Source organism: Phoenix dactylifera, unplaced genomic scaffold, assembly GCF_009389715.1.
Source record: "Phoenix dactylifera cultivar Barhee BC4 unplaced genomic scaffold, palm_55x_up_171113_PBpolish2nd_filt_p 000502F, whole genome shotgun sequence".
In the NCBI taxonomy this organism is placed as follows: Eukaryota; Viridiplantae; Streptophyta; class Magnoliopsida; order Arecales; family Arecaceae; genus Phoenix; species Phoenix dactylifera.
This window is the reverse complement of record NW_024067919.1, coordinates 306,123-322,028: the sequence shown is the minus strand read 5'-3', so window position 1 is coordinate 322,028 and position 15,906 is coordinate 306,123. Positions and strand designations below refer to the sequence as shown.

Here is a 15,906-nt window from a genome sequence, read left to right as displayed (position 1 = left end):
TGGTCAACCCCAATAAATTTGTGCTGCAGTGTCCCCTAGTCCACATAAGTTATGAGCCGAGTCCGCTCTGATACCATTTGTAACAACCCAAGATCTCACCCAAAATGGCTAGCCGGCAGGTATTATTTGGGTTCCTTCATCCTGTATAAGTACCCAAGATCTATCCAGCGAATAATCGATGTGGGACTAAATACACGCCCGCACAGGTCCTCACAAGTACTCATCGTTCCTTGCCATCTATCATTCCCAGCATTGCAGGAAAAAAACCCCAATGCCAATTTCGACACCCTTGTACTACCTGAAGATAACCTGACAGATAAAAAAACCTGGACATGCATCGATAAATTCAAGCGAACCAACTCAACCATGGCCATCGACCGGAGACTGGCCGCCTAGCATCTGGTCCTGATCTTCGGTTCCAACAAGCCCAATCAACACCCTGCTACTAGAGGAACAAAGTGCATCAGGCTATACTGTGGCCATCTTTCACAACATCAAACCCAAGAAAACACTTGCACTCTAAACGGTAACTAGTAATAGCATTCAAAGCAAATGCAACCAGCAGAAATCTTTAAACCCCAAAACATTTCCGATTGTATGAACAGAACAGTCAATTGTTTCTCAATTCAAAATTTGGAGCCTACAGTTTCTTTTGGTTAATGCAGTTCAAGTTCCAGCCCCAGCACTGCTTCTAGTTCCAGTTGGTCAGTGCTAAAACATAATAAATGCTGAATGAATCTATGTATTCATTGGGCTGAGAAGAACCGACAGGAACTATCAGCAAATCCAACTCTCTTTCAACAGAAAAGTCTTTGTTACTTTATAATCCTATTTTCCAACAATTAATAGTATATTAAATGATATTTGAGAAAACTGTTAGATATTCTAATTCGGCTGCTTGGTATCGGGAAATAGAAGTTCTGACCTAGATAATAGGGATTATGAACAAATCTACTTGAGTGTTTATAGAGTCCTCTATTTTTAAATAAATAAAGTTGTTCGAGTACTAGTACACATAGATAACAGGAAAAGGAAGCCTTTATCGCTTTGCACAAACAGCTAAGACCAACATAGACATAGAAACAACAATCTTGAAACCAGAGCTCTCCCAGAAGTTCTGCTTGTCATTGCAACCAGCCCCATTCTGCTGCTTCATTGCCAATTGATCTCTTAGTTCTTTTAGAGCCTTGTCTCTTTTTTCTCCCATCTGTCACATAATAGAAAACACCAAGAGGAATGAGAAAGAGTCTAAATGTTTGATAAATAGACAAGATTCTTATGTATACAACTATTTTCCATAGTTTATATATGATGTGCTAAAGACACCAAATTTAAACAAGAATAGGTAGTAAGAAAAAGGCACCTAATATTTCCAAACAATCACCATAATTTAAATAATTTTTTTTTTTTTTACAATGGCAAAGGCAAATTGAATTCTCATATGCTGTGACGCACCATCAAGGAGTGCTTGCAACTGTTCAGAATGCTGATATCTAAACATTCAAGTAAATCTCATCTTCCAAACCCTATTACTAATTGAAGTTGCTGGCTAAACATGCTACCAATACAAGTTTGTAACTTGGCCCTTTTACTTTACACCGTTCTTAATGTCCATTATTGAGATGGAGAGGAACTGATTTGACTCGTAAGAAGCTGATTTGTTGAATGAAATTGGCAAAGGCTTTCTACCAAAGAAAAACTAAAATTGTAAATTTACTCAGTCTATTCATGCATTTTTGAAATAAATTGTCATAACAATATTATAAGGAAAAAAATCAAATTCCATAGATTTTGCACACATTTTATTCATTAGCTAAAGCCCACTAGATTAATAAAAGCACACTAAAGAACATTAAGTAAAATGACGAAACATAAGGAAATCATCCTAAGACAGATAGCCATATGACTCATGGTCTGCATGGATACTTGACGGCACACTAGACAGCATATTTTCATCAAAAGTTAATAGGTTAGCAATGCATCCTTCCCCCCTTAAACATAAAGTTGTTCCGTATATTGCATGAGACTCCCCTATAGGTAGATAGAAGATTAATTTTTTAAAAAACAAATGCTGCATGCTATTTTTAAAATAAAAAAAATAACTTTTCATAAAAAAAAAATCTGTAACTAATATTACTTGATATATTAATAGAAAAGGAATGAATACAATCAAGTAATTATAGAATATCTTTTTTTTCTTTTCAAAACTTGGAGAATATAATACCCTGTACAAATTTGTAGACTGAACATCTCCATCGATGTCCAGGACACATAACGTACACAGAATAGGTACGTAATCTCCATGCTTGAATATTGCATATCACAAAGAAAATACAAATTTAGCAAGCAGTTTACACTTGTTTGCTAGTTGGACATCAATTCAATTAGATAAAGCAAGAAAGCTCACATTTCTTTTTTTGTCGTTTTAAGGAACCTCAGCATAGTAATATAGAAAACAATGAGAGGAACCAAAAGATGTAATGATTTAAAAGATCAGAATATGAATTACCCTTTGAAGTTTTCGTGTTTGGCTCCGTGCTTCTTGAAGACAGAATTCAAGCTTCAATACTCTCTTCTTCAATTCCTGATCAGCCCTTCGATGTTTTTCTAACTATTTTACAAACAAACCAGCAAAATACATATAAGAAATGTTGCCTTGCTGCAAAAGGAACAGCACATTGTACTAGCCCAAAAATTAGGAATTACCTGAGATTCTAACTCTTTGGTTTTATGTTTCCAGTGTGCAGACAAGATCCTGATCTCATCTCTTACTCTGGCAATCTCTGCATCTTTAGCATCCAGGTGCTTGCTGATATTCTCAAAATTCTTGGGGGAAACTTCAGCCAAAATCTTCCGAAGCTCGCAATCTTTTTTAGCTCCAGCTATTGCAACTGCATTCATGATCTCTTTCTCTATTCTCAAAACTTCATCTTTCAGTTGCCTTTGTGAAAACTCTCTTGCTTGGAGATCCTTTTGCAGATTATCTAACTGCTCTCCTAGCTTATTGACTTGGATCTCATGCTCTTTTAGTGAAGTATTTTTCTCATCTAGTTCTCTCAATAAGGTCAAGCACTGGGCTTCTGCTGATTGAGCCGACAACGCACTAGCCTCTGCAGTGGCTTGAGTAACTGAAAGCTGGGATCTCAAATCATCCAACTCCTTAAGATACTGCATATAAGTAATGATAAGGGAGGTCTTTTGAGAAAATTAATTGACAACTTAAACACAAGATAATGGAGAAGTAATTTAACTGAAAGTTTTCACATGAGCAAGATGGGAGACAAAAATGTGCAAGATAGCAACATAGGAGTCATGTATCGGAGTAATGCCAAGAAACAAATCATTAAGAACCAAAAGGATGCCAAAAAAAATACTGCAAGCTATCTAGATTTATAGCAACCTGCAGGATAACATAACATTTATTGATTCTCAAATTATTCTTCTCAGACTTGCATCTAAGAAACATCAAAGACCACAGATAATTTCCCATGAACAGCAACCTGCTTGGTACAAACTATCAGAATTTGAATGGCAAGATGATGATACGAAATGCGGATGAAATTTTTCAAAAGCAAACTATGTTATAAAGAAATGGCAGTATACACAAATTGGCAAACAATAAGACAACAAATCAAAAGAACTATTTAGACTCAGAGTTGCTGAAAATTTCAAATAAAAAATAATTTGCCTCTTCTAAAATCCCTACAGCATACACAGTATTCGAATGTTCCCTGAATCAAAATATAGCAGTGCATGAACAAAGATGTTTTTTTCTTTTTTTGTGTGTGTTGTTGTTTTTTTTTTTTTTTGGGGGGGGGGGGGGGGGGGGGGGGGGGGGGGGGGGGGGGGGGGGGGGGGGGGGGGGGGGGGGGGGGGGGGGGGGTGGAACACAATCTCTATTAAAACAGAAATCTCTAAAAAAAATGTTTATGAAATCTTCAAATAGTCAAACAAGAAAAGAAGAGAGAGAGAGGGGGGGTGGGGGGGAGGAGGAGGGGATGGATAACACAATCTAAAGAGGGGGGTGCAAAATGGATAAACAATCTAAAATAGGAAGCATTATTCTTTCTACCTATTAGTATATAAGTCGGCTGGCTTATAGGTATATATGTGTGTATATATATGTGTGTGTGGGTGTGGGTGTGTGCGCATGTGTATCTATCTATCTATATGTGTGTGTGTGTGTGTGTCTGTATATATGTATGTATATATACATATGTATGTGTGTGTGTGTATGTTCGTATGTATGTGTCTATATATATATACACACACATATATACATATATATATATATACAACACACATATAATTGTACACACACACACACATATATACATATGTATATATATATATATAGAGAGAGAGAGAGAGAGAGACTACGCTCCATTCGACCAAATCTAGAGGTAAATCCAGTCGCCTCCAGAACTGTCCGTTCCGCACGAATCCCAGCATGTCCAGCTTTCCAATTTACTGTTAACAACAGTTGTTTGGAAAAAGAAAAAAGAAATTAATGTAGTGAGGCATAATACCCATGCCTACACCTGTCCCTCTGTTTAATCATTTTAAACGATTACTCTCACAATGCCACGTCGGAGCTTAAAAAGGAAAAAAGAAAATATTTCATTAAATGCTGACCACTCTCCCAGTGCTACATCAGAGAATAAAGAAAGTGTTTCATTAAATGTTGGAACCAGCTTATCCCGCCCCTTATTCTCATCGTCTCAAAACAGCACTCTCCCAACACCATGTTAGATTACAACAAAAATTAAAAAAGAGAGAGAGATTCATTAATTGTTGGGACCCATGTCTATGCTGTATAAATACATATATACATGGGCAATAGATAAGTTATATACATAAAGTTTTTGAGGAATTGTTACCAAAGGCTCTCCCAAGAGCAATGTTTTGTACCCGCATGAAACTAGGTTTCTCCACAATTTTCCAATAGCGAATTGAAAATGATTGCAAACATTAGAAGATAGAAGAGTGTCATATCCCTAAATCCAGGTGATCGTTACTAGTATCAAATAGAAGAGAAAAATAATACAATTAAAACAAAAGGGTAACATAAAAGAACCCAGTAATGAAGATATCGGCATGCAAATAAATGGAAGAGAGGGGTTGAATAATGCTCTAATGCTAGAAGTGGCATATATATTTCAATTAGACACTGAAAGGTACAAAGGAAATACCTAGTATGTTTTAACAGGATATTAGACTACAGAATTTTTTTTTTCCTCAAAACATATACATGAAACAAAGTTTGGGGTTGATTTCCAACTTAGTATACACATATATTGGGCTAATTGAAACTACTTTAACATGCAATATAAGAAAAGATTCTGAAAGCCTAGATGAACTTTCTTTTCCCTCTCATAATCATGTGTTTGTTCTCATACCAACCAACTCTCAAATTCTTTTAATTAAATTACTCAGGATATTTAAAGTCAACATCCATATATAAAGCAAGAAGAAATTTCATAGCCCTACAGATAAAGCAAGAAAAATTTTCACAACCTCATTCAGTCCATTCTAGAAAGTGAACATTCAAATTTCAATAGGAAAGGAATAAAAAAGAATCAAGCAGATTCTAACCTGCTCTGAAGTAGATGTAGATGCTCTCAATTGCTCGTTCCTCTCTTCCAAACATTTCTGCAGCCTACCAATCTCCTCCTCCATGCCCGTCACCTTCGACTCTGCTACCTGTGGAAAGCCCAACATACTTCATTCCCACTCCCATACACCAGAATCATAAAATTAGCCTCTTCAGAGATGCTGAAAAAACTTGGAACCAACCTGTCTTGTTCGGCTTTCTCGGGCAAATGACTCTTGCTGCAAAGCCAACCTACTTCGCACATCCTTAAGCTCCGCTGCCAATGAAACAACGTTTCTCTGAAAGCTCAGCTTCTTCTCTGTAAGATCCCTCAGCAGCGGATCTAATTCCGAAGATGGTGATGATGATGTTGATGTCTTCTCTCCAGCCAACATCACCAATCCGAAAAGGCTCTAAACTAGCAAGAAGCTACCTTTGCCACAATTTTTTCTCAGCCTTCTCTAGAATACACAAGAACTGCTCCAAAGAAAAAGAAAAAAGAAAAAAAAAGCACTATATCACTGGATGCTCCTGTTCTTTTAACTAATTTTCCTCTGGCTACAAAACCGTAATCCTAACAACTGGTCTTCGTCCCGTCAAAGCCCTCTTTCTTTTTCTCTCACGCACAAACCAGCACTGTTTGCATTAAATTCGGAAGTCTGAAAGAAACCGTTGTTTCTCACTGTTAAAAAATAAAAAAATGGATATTGATTTAGAATCAAACATATGAAATAGAAAAACTAATTTTGCTTCATCTTTTTCTGAATAACGCCAGAAGAGTGACGAAAAAACTAATAGAAATTCAAGAAAAATATTATTTTCCATCTAGAAAATTAAAAGAAAAACTAAGATCCAAGCACAGCCACGTCTGAACCAAGCAAAGAGGAGCAGGAGCTGACACCTCTCTCTCATAAAGATATCACGAGAAGAGCGTTTCTTACCCAGTTCTCAGTTCGATCCAAAACCACAAAGAACTGGAATCCGCTAGGCCCAACTCTGACCAGCAGCCATCTACGTCACAAAAAACTTAAATTTCTCACTAAAAATCCAAACTTTCTACTCCCTCCGGATCAAATAAACAACTAATATCCAATCTTTTCACTGAGCTGAAACCAATCTGCTCTACTCTTACCTCCAAACCACTGCCAGAGGTGGATTTCTCCCAAAAGACACATGCAAATCAGTCAAATCCTTCAAAAAAAAAAGAAAAACACATTTTTAACCTCATTTGTCCCTCCTTCGATCGTTCCCTAGCGTCCCTTTTCAACGTCTTCCTGGTTTGAAACCCACACGCCACCGTTCCGGGCGAGATGCGGCTCCTTCGGCTCCAGAAGCTTCAGAGAACACGAACCGAAGCAGAAACACCCAAAAGGTTGGAGCTTCCGACCCAAAAAGCGAGTCTCTTGCGGAGAGTTTGCTCTGAATCCTCTTCGATCTAGTGGTATTAATTACTAGAGATGGGAACGGGGTCGGAGGGGAATAGTTATTTATGGCGACGTGGTTTCGAGTACTCCGAGGCTGAGGCTCGGAACGGAGGGTTCTCGATTTGTTTGACTCACAGCGCGGCAAATCCAAATTTCGACTTCGCTGTGCACGTGGCGGCGTGTCGGCCGTTGATTTGCTACGTGGTGTGATATTTTTGGGAAAGAAATGGACAGGAATTCCCAGGTAGGATTCCTTTGTTTAATTGTTTGTGATGAGTGGAGTCTGTGGGTATTATATTGTCTTGGAGACCTGGGCGCTGGTGCTTGAGAAATGGACAGCTTACAAAGAAAGAGCCAAATGCTGTGATTATCCAATTGGACTAACATTAGATTAAGACAAGATCTAAAAATATCCTGATAAAATCCATGATAATCCAACCATCATGGATTTTTTTGAGGTGGATTTGATTTCTCAACATAAAAGATGTCTGTTGTCCATGAAGATTTGGATAGAAAGTTATATAACTGATGCATATCATATATGTAAATTTTTCAAATTAGATTACTAGTGACAATGTTGGTTGTAGTTTTTAAACTGGTCTACTTAGGAAAAAACTGATTTTTTTTTTAAATATACTGCTCAATCACATAATTTGTAAAAATTTTCTAACAAAAGAAATTTTATGCATTGAGAGAGGGATTTACATTAAAAAAGAAAAAAGAAAATTTCTTGTTGAATTCATTGAATTCTTTTTGGTCATATTGTTGGTTTAGTTAATATTTACAGCAGTATTTTGTATCAAGTATATTTTTCATAATAATTGGTTTATAACCTGAACGGGACGGATTCTAAACCGCATTCCGGTAAATCAAATAAGGCTCTCAGGGACTTCGGGATTTTAGACCCATTACTCTAATGGACTATAGGAACGAAGGGAGGGATTGGACGACGGACGGGACAACTAGCTAATAGGGGAGACAGAAGGACAGAGAAATTAGACCACAGCTTAGCTTGAGCTTGAGACTGAGCGCTTTCGAGAACGAAGTTTGTTGTCTGGTGACTGAGCTTGCGAGAACGAAGACAGACAGAGATCTTGATTTGGAAAAGACTGAGCTTGCAAAAAGAGTTTACGACTGGCTTTTGATCGTAGAACGACTTGAGCTTGAAAGCGGTAGATCGAAGACCAATTATACAATTGATAGTTGGCTTATAAAGAAGGTAAAGGCCTTTTTTTTTGCATAGAAGTATCTTTTTTTAAAATAAATTCTTAGATATTCTACTAGGACATGAAACACTTCTCATTTAAATTGAATGATTTAGTTAGCATTGATTTTTCTAACCAAGACTTGAGTAAGCATCATACGTGTAGATGCTGGCATGCATAAGACTAGGCATTATGATATAATACCTATATTATATTCTCATGTTAAATTAACATGAGAAAAGATGCTTCAGAGAGTGAAAAATAATAAACATCTATGCACCAAGTAGCTTATCAAGTATCAAATGTATTCATTTTGAAACTCGCAAAGATATCCAACACTCAAGATTGCAATCAAAAGTAATCTTGCCAAGGAAAACATATCAGCATCTCTTCTTTAAGTGATAATCCTCCTGCACATTAATTTAAAATATCATAGAGTCAATGAATGATCTAGCTTATATTATTTTTTGTTCATTAGTGTTGTCATTTTCAGTTTGATGTTTGATTTAAAATACAACAATATTTTTATTCTTCCTTCTAGGAATGGGTTAGATGCAACTAAAGCAATAGCCCTAAATATAACTATCCATTTTAATTTACTACCAACTTTGTACTTGTCAGCTTTAATCAGGTAACACGTATCTACTTAAAACAAGAAAAAGATAAATAATTAGTTCAATAGTTACGCAAATATGTAAGCAATTGAAGATTTATCAACCAACATGTGTGCAATTCATCAAGGCTAGTGTAAAGATGTTCTCATCAAGGTGATATTTAAGCCTCATTCTCCTTCTAACCTTCTAACTCTCCTTTGAGTACTCTTGTAAGATAATAACTTTTCCTTTCCTTCTTTCTTTTTTTTTCCCTTTGCATTTATATTGTTCGAGGAACTACTAGTTCTCGTATAATGTTATTTAGACTTAAAGCTATTGACATAGAAAAAGTTGTGTCTACTACTTCAAAAATAATATAGGTGTTAGCATAGATTAGGTCAACCATATAATAGAATTCAGTAGCTCATGATAAACTACTTAAAATCTAAGATAATTATCTTGCAAAAAAAGAAAATTTAAGGTAATTATGATGAGGAGGAAGCCAGATAAGAATCTGCACCTGATTTTGTCGTTAAGGGATGAAAGTGAGTTAGGGTTATAACTATTACCGCTTTCTTGAATATTAAACATTTGTCACTCCTCATGGATTAGCATACATGTTGGCTTGTTTCCGCAATTATTTTCATTAGGTAATTAGAATTCATATTATCACTTATCAACTAAGGGCCTTCTTGAAGGTATTGCATATAGTTGAAAGATTATGCAGGACATTGTATATTGCAATTAGAATGGTGACCAACTTGATTATCCAAACATTTGTATACTATTTTAAGATTGAAACCTGCGCCATCTGATATCATGAGACAGAGTGACCCCACCTAGCATTATCCAATTTAGACAACCTGCTTGGTCTCTCCAATTCACAAATTGCTTACCTTTCTCGTATTCACACATCTTCCTTTTTGCCATTCCAGAGAAGCCCCAGCTACATAAAAAAACAACAAAATACAAATAATGGGTAATCATTATTAATAAAAATTGCTTAAAATAGACATTATACATCTTCTCCCAGCTTCATAATAATAAACTATAAATCGCAAAGAAGTATAAAATATAGCTTAATTGGGTTCTCTTTTCGCACGAAAAAATAAAATAAAATAAAATAGACATTTCCCCTCATTTTTTTTCTTAAAAAAAGGTTTTCATGGGGGACATGCATCTGCGGTCATGATCTCTAGCTTTTATTAGTGGAGCTGTTCCGGGACTTGAAGGATCGTACAAAATGTCAAAGTGACGTCCCTCTCGGCAACACCATAGTCAGCAAACTACTTCATGCCACCTATGATAACATTTTATCAAATTCTATACGTGTCAATACCAGATTTCCTGTTACTATGTGCCGTAGAATTAGTGGCTCAGCCAAGCCATGATGAGTTCTTATTTTGTGACACCACGTAGAGACAAAGGAGCTCCAACGTAAAGAGACACGGCGAACCGCCAAGTACAAACTACGAAGCGCATGTTTTATTGGTTCCATTTGGAGGTCTTTTTATTTGACCTAAACGGCCTTAGCCTCACCTGATTGAGAAGAGATCAGATCGGTTTCTTGTCGCTTTTATTTCCTATTTTATATTTTTGAAATAAAATTTTAAAAAATAAAATAAAAAATATATTTAATATTATTATTTTTATTTTATATATTTTAAAAATATTATACTATTGTTATTATCAAAGCTGTTATTTTTATTATCGCCACTGTCGCCATCATCTCCCCGCATTAAATTTTTGCCCATTTTCTTGGCACGTCATCTAAATTAGTAGGGATGCAAATGCGTCGGATCAGGCCAGATTACAAGTAACCCGATCCAATCCGATTTCTTATTCGGATCCTAATTTTAGACCAAGAACTAACTTAATAGAAGATCGGATCGGCTCGAGTCGGATCCACTACTACAATTTTTGACCTAACGGGTCATTCGGGTCCGATCGGATCCATTATAACCCAGACCCAACCCAAAAAAAATCGGATCTGAATCAGATTCGGTTCGAATCAACCAATTAATGACTTCAAAACTTGTTTGTACCTTCGTGGGCTATGGCCCATGGGCCCAAATAATTTTACAGTTTCGGATCGGATCGGGCCGTATAATTGACAGCTCAAAATTATTCAAATTTTAAATGGGTTGAGTCGGGTTGGATCTGAATTCAGTAAATCAGATCCGACCTGAAAAGTAGAACGAAATAAATTTTAAGACCTAATCTACCTCACAAGTCCTCCTAAATAGGTTGAATCGTATTACAGTCAACCTGACCCATTTGAAGCCTTTGGCTGGACGTATGAACCGTTTAGCACCGTCTGAGTGAAAAAATGGCAAAAATAATGCTTTGGCACGGAAGGGCATTTTGGGTACAAAATGGAGGATTAAAAGGTACATCATTTAAGGAGAGCGATCAGACCGTTAGGAGCAGTGGAGGCACATGGTCACCGAGAATTTTGAGGTACTTAGGATGGAGGGCTCTGACTTCTGACCGTTTGACTCACGGATGGTCACCATGTGAGCTCTTGCTAGAGTTGGGGTGGTGACACCGAAGCTGGACAATTTCTTCCGGGAACAAGGCTGGTGAATATTGATGCCTAATGTTACGCTAAACCAACCAAAATTACTAACCATTATGATTCGATTCAAGCATGCAAGTGATCCTTGTTCCATTGATCCAAAACTTATAACAATACCCCTCCTCCTTGTTCTTTGTCTTGAAGTAAAGGTTTTAGAGGCTGGATGTCATCTGTTTTTTTCTTGATTATTTTTTGTGGTAATAGCTGTAATAATGTATCAGTGCCTTGAACTTTAAACCAACCAAAATTACTAACCATTATGATTCGATTCAAGCATGCAAGTGATCCTTGCTCCATTGATCCAAAACTTATAACAATACCCCTCCTCCTTGTTCTTTGTCTTGAAGTAAAGGTTTTAGAGGCTGGATGTCATCTGTTTTTTTCTTGATTATTTTTTGTGGTAATAGCTGTAATAATGTATCAGTGCCTTGAACTTTAAACCAACCAAAATTACTAACCATTATGATTCGATTCAAGCATGCAAGTGATCCTTGCTCCATTGATCCAAAACTTATAACAATACCCCTCCTCCTTGTTCTTTGTCTTGAAGTAAAGGTTTTAGAGGCTGGATGTCATCTGTTTTTTTCTTGATTATTTTTTGTGGTAATAGCTGTAGTAATGTATCAGTGCCTTGAACTTGGAATCCTCATAAAACTTCTCGGGCGGTTCACCTCATAACCAAATAATAAGAATAATAATAATCCATCACCCTTTGCATGCTGCTGGAAGCTCAGCCATCAGACTTGGTAGATTAGTGCAAGAATCATATGTTAATTTTTTTCTACATCAGAAAAAGAGGAATACCTCTGACTCTGAGTATCATAACAAGTCGTTTGTTCATCTTTGTTTTTAGTTGGTTTATTTGAAAACAAGGTAGCCTGTGTTGAAATCACCACTTATCTCAAAAGCTTAAGTTGATAGGACAAAATAGATTTATTTATATCTTTTATATTTTCTTACAACTTGTGCTGTAATGACTTGTCTGTGATGAAGGGGCTCTGGCCTCATTTTTATTCATTTAGCATGGTATAGCATTCAGGATCTACCAAACACCACATTGTCTCAACATCTACCAATTCAGGATCATGGTCTAATCTTGAAATGGTCTAGTTCCTAGATGGATGGATTGAGGACAACCATCAACTGGTACGACCTATGAATTGGCATAGGTTCATCTCAACATTTTGAGATCTTTTTTCCGCATATTTTTTTTACAAATAGTAGGATTTGGTTGCAATAATTTTCTTTTGTTATGCTATGGTGCTTGTGTATTATGTATTTATATATAACTATTTTTAATATTCGAAATATATTGATATCTACTTGCTTGGATGTCGGGTTCATCAAATATTAGCTGAAGTTTGACCTGCATTCGGACACTGAAGCTTTCAATTCCTAGCCAGCGATGTTCATATTCAGGGGCGGCCCAATACATTTGGGAGCCTTAGGCGAACTCATTAGAAGGGGCCTTTTTTATTATTATTTAAATAATAATTTTTTTAATAAGTATAAAAATATTTTAAAATTTTTATTTAAAAATAATTCGCCTAGCTTTTTGAGAAGCAAAATTACTAATTAAACTTTTATACTCAAGATCCATTAAAATACTATTTTCAATCGATAATATAGCTAATCCATTTAATCTTTCTTGTGACATAGTTGATCGCAAATAAGATTTTATCAATTTTAATTTTGAAAAACTTCTTTCAGCAGAAGCAACTGTTACAGGTATTGTTAATAATATCCTATATGCAATGCATGCATTTGGAAAAGAATCTGTTTTTTTTATAAAACTTAAAATATCAATAGGGGTACTAGTTTCTGTTTGTAAAAATTCTTTTAAAATTTTTAACTCTGAAAACAGATCAATACCATCAATATCAGAATATTCACCATGCTTTAAAAAGTTTTCAAGATTAAGACAACACTTTTTCAAATCATCTTCATTCAAAGATTTTAACTTTCTAAAATTAAACAAAAAACCAAAAACATTTTCATATACGGTAAATTGTTCAAACCTATTTTGAATTGAAAAAATAGCTTGATCTACTATATATAAAAAGTAATCAATTCTAAAAGATTCTTCAGCTGATCTTGTTATCTCATCATCATTATTTTCATCAAAATATTTTTTTTCTACGGATCACACGTTTTTCACAAAATATAGGTTCTATTTCCATTTTATTTGCAATTTCTTTAGATGAATTCAAAGCATTCATGAATCCATTTTCCCTATAACTTTTCAAATAAGAAAGAAGACCTTTTAATTGATCTATAGCAACATCAATATGCATGTCTTCAGATTGTAAAATCTTACTAACTGAGTTAACAGCAAACAATATATCATACCAAATATTCATGCCTAATAAAAATTCAAAATTTTCAATCTCATATGTAGCTAAACATGTGGCTTCACTCTTTATTTTAGGATCTTCACTAGTTTCCGCTAATTGAACTAAAGCATCTCTTATTTTAGGAGCTTGGTTTTTAATTGCTTTGACACTTTCAATACGACTTTCCCAACGTGTTTGTGACAAGGGTTTAAGAGTTAATGTAGATATATTATCTTGTAAAATTTTCCATCGTTTTGTAGAAGAAGAAAATAAGATATAAATCCGTTGTATCACTCCAAAAAAAGATATAGCTTTAGGACACGAGTTAGCAGTATCACATAATACTAAATTCAAGTTATGACATCCACATGGTGTGTAAAATGCTCTAGGATTTATATCTAATAATCTTCTTTGTACACCTTGATGTTTTCCTTTCATATTAGATCCATTATCATACCCTTGTCCTCTTATATCATTAACATCAAGTTTATGTTTTTCTATTATATTTATAAGTTCATTAAAAAGGCTCTTTCCAGAGGTATCATCTATTTCTAAAAATTCTAAAAAATATTCTTCTACTTTTACTGAACTTGTTGAAGTATCTACACATCTTAAAACTAGGGTCATTTGTTCCTGATGGCTTGCATCAGGAGTGCAATCAAGTATTACAGAAAAATATTTTGCTTCTTTAATCTTTTTAAGTATTATAGCTTTAATTTCAGATGCTAACATTTGAATCAATTCATTTTGAATATTATGACCTAAATAATGATTGTAAATTTCACCATGTTGAATGCGTCGAATATGTTCTTGCATTATTGGATCAAATTCTGCAATCGTTTCAATAAAACTTAGAAAATTTCCGTTATTGCTTTGATAGATCTTTTCATTCTTTCCTCGAAATGCTAAATTATTTTTTGCAAGATTTTTTACGACAGCAATAATTCTAAATAGAACTTTTTTCCAATGATCCTTCTCTTGGTTTATTTGTTCTTGGAGATTTTTATCAATTGTATTATTTTTTAGCAATCTCACTTCTAACTCAATCCACCTATTCATGCTAATGATATGTTCATTAGTTGTTTCATGACTTTTAAGCTTGATACCTAGATTTTTCCAATCCCTACTTCCTTCATTGACTAATTGACTCGTGCTAGACTTTGAATCAAATAATTTACAGCAAAAACAATATACTCTATCCAAATCTTTCGAATACACTAACCATTTTCTATCATGTTTTTCACCATTAGGTAACTTACGAATATAATATATCGTAGAAAAGTGTCTATTGTTTTCATCCTTAGGAAAATGAAAATCATAATCCCTAATTGGACCTCTTTCCACTATTAGATCTCTAAATTTTGTATCAATTATTTTCCATTGACCAGGATCATATAAATTTGTAGGAATAGAACTAGTTTCACAATCTTTTTCCTTGTTTATCCTATCTCTATCTGATTCTCCATTGTGTTCTTCACTAGATATTGTTTCACTGGCAATCTCATTTTTTAACTCTATTTCGGGTGCCTGTTCTATTGCTAATTCTTGAGTTGAATTTGATGTAGTGTTATGTTTGTTTGTAACAACAAATCTATCCAGAGCTCCTTTTTGAGATTGAATGAGTTTATCGATTTTTCTTTTTTTTTTGAGTTTTTCATATCCACAGTCATATTTTCTATTAGACATTTTAATCTATAAATAATATTATCAAACTAAGCAATTAAAAAACTACCACAAACAAATCAAAATATAAAAAAGTTAAAAATGATAAAACTTAATTGTGTCAAGAAAAACAAACTCGGGTCCCGACAAGTAGTGCCGAACTTAATTGTGTCGAGAAGAGGTGGAATAGTTCCGAACTCGACAGCGAGAAGAGGCCGAATAGTGCCGAACCGCTGAAGTAGTGAAGTCACAACCAATCTACAATTGAACCAAAAAATAACAAATTTTAAATTAATTACTTAACTAAATATAATTTAATTAAACCAAAAAATAATTAATAAACTAAGTAACTACATACTACAGTTACTTACTCAACTCAGTGGGATTGGGGAATCGGGAACAGTGGACTGTAGACAGTGCCACAGTGGGAACTGGGAACAGCCGAACCTCGGGAGGTGGCCCGGTGGGACCGTGGGACTGGGAGCCTGGGAGGAGGTCGGGTGTCAGGTCCGTCGGCC

General features: G+C 35.1%; 1 protein-coding gene across 1 annotated transcript; it reads right to left on the bottom strand.

Annotated features, from left to right (window-relative positions):
• Window positions 1–942: 942 nt before the first annotated feature.
• LOC103707693 (nuclear envelope-associated protein 2-like) lies at window positions 943–7,052 on the bottom strand. Its single transcript, XM_008792282.3, has 7 exons — window positions 6,726–7,052; window positions 6,535–6,604; window positions 5,797–6,275; window positions 5,596–5,703; window positions 2,707–3,168; window positions 2,510–2,611; window positions 943–1,207 (listed from the first exon to the last, which is right to left on the bottom strand). Exons 3-7 carry the CDS (start codon window positions 5,986–5,988, stop codon window positions 1,040–1,042), a joined length of 1,032 nt encoding a protein of 343 aa, XP_008790504.1. The 5' UTR covers window positions 5,989–6,275; window positions 6,535–6,604; window positions 6,726–7,052; the 3' UTR covers window positions 943–1,039.
• Window positions 7,053–15,906: the final 8,854 nt, after the last annotated feature.

Bases quoted from the DNA above. Each gene is read 5' to 3' on its own strand.
- LOC103707693 (XM_008792282.3), bottom strand. From the start codon at position 5,988: ATGTTGGCTGGAGAGAAGACATCAACATCATCATCACCATCTTCGGAA. The intron at 5,704-5,796 runs GTTGGTTCCAAG...GGCTTTCCACAG, and splicing joins GAGAAAGCCGAACAAGACAG to GTAGCAGAGTCGAAGGTGAC. The intron at 3,169-5,595 runs GTTAGAATCTGC...ACTTATATGCAG, and splicing joins CTACATCTACTTCAGAGCAG to TATCTTAAGGAGTTGGATGA.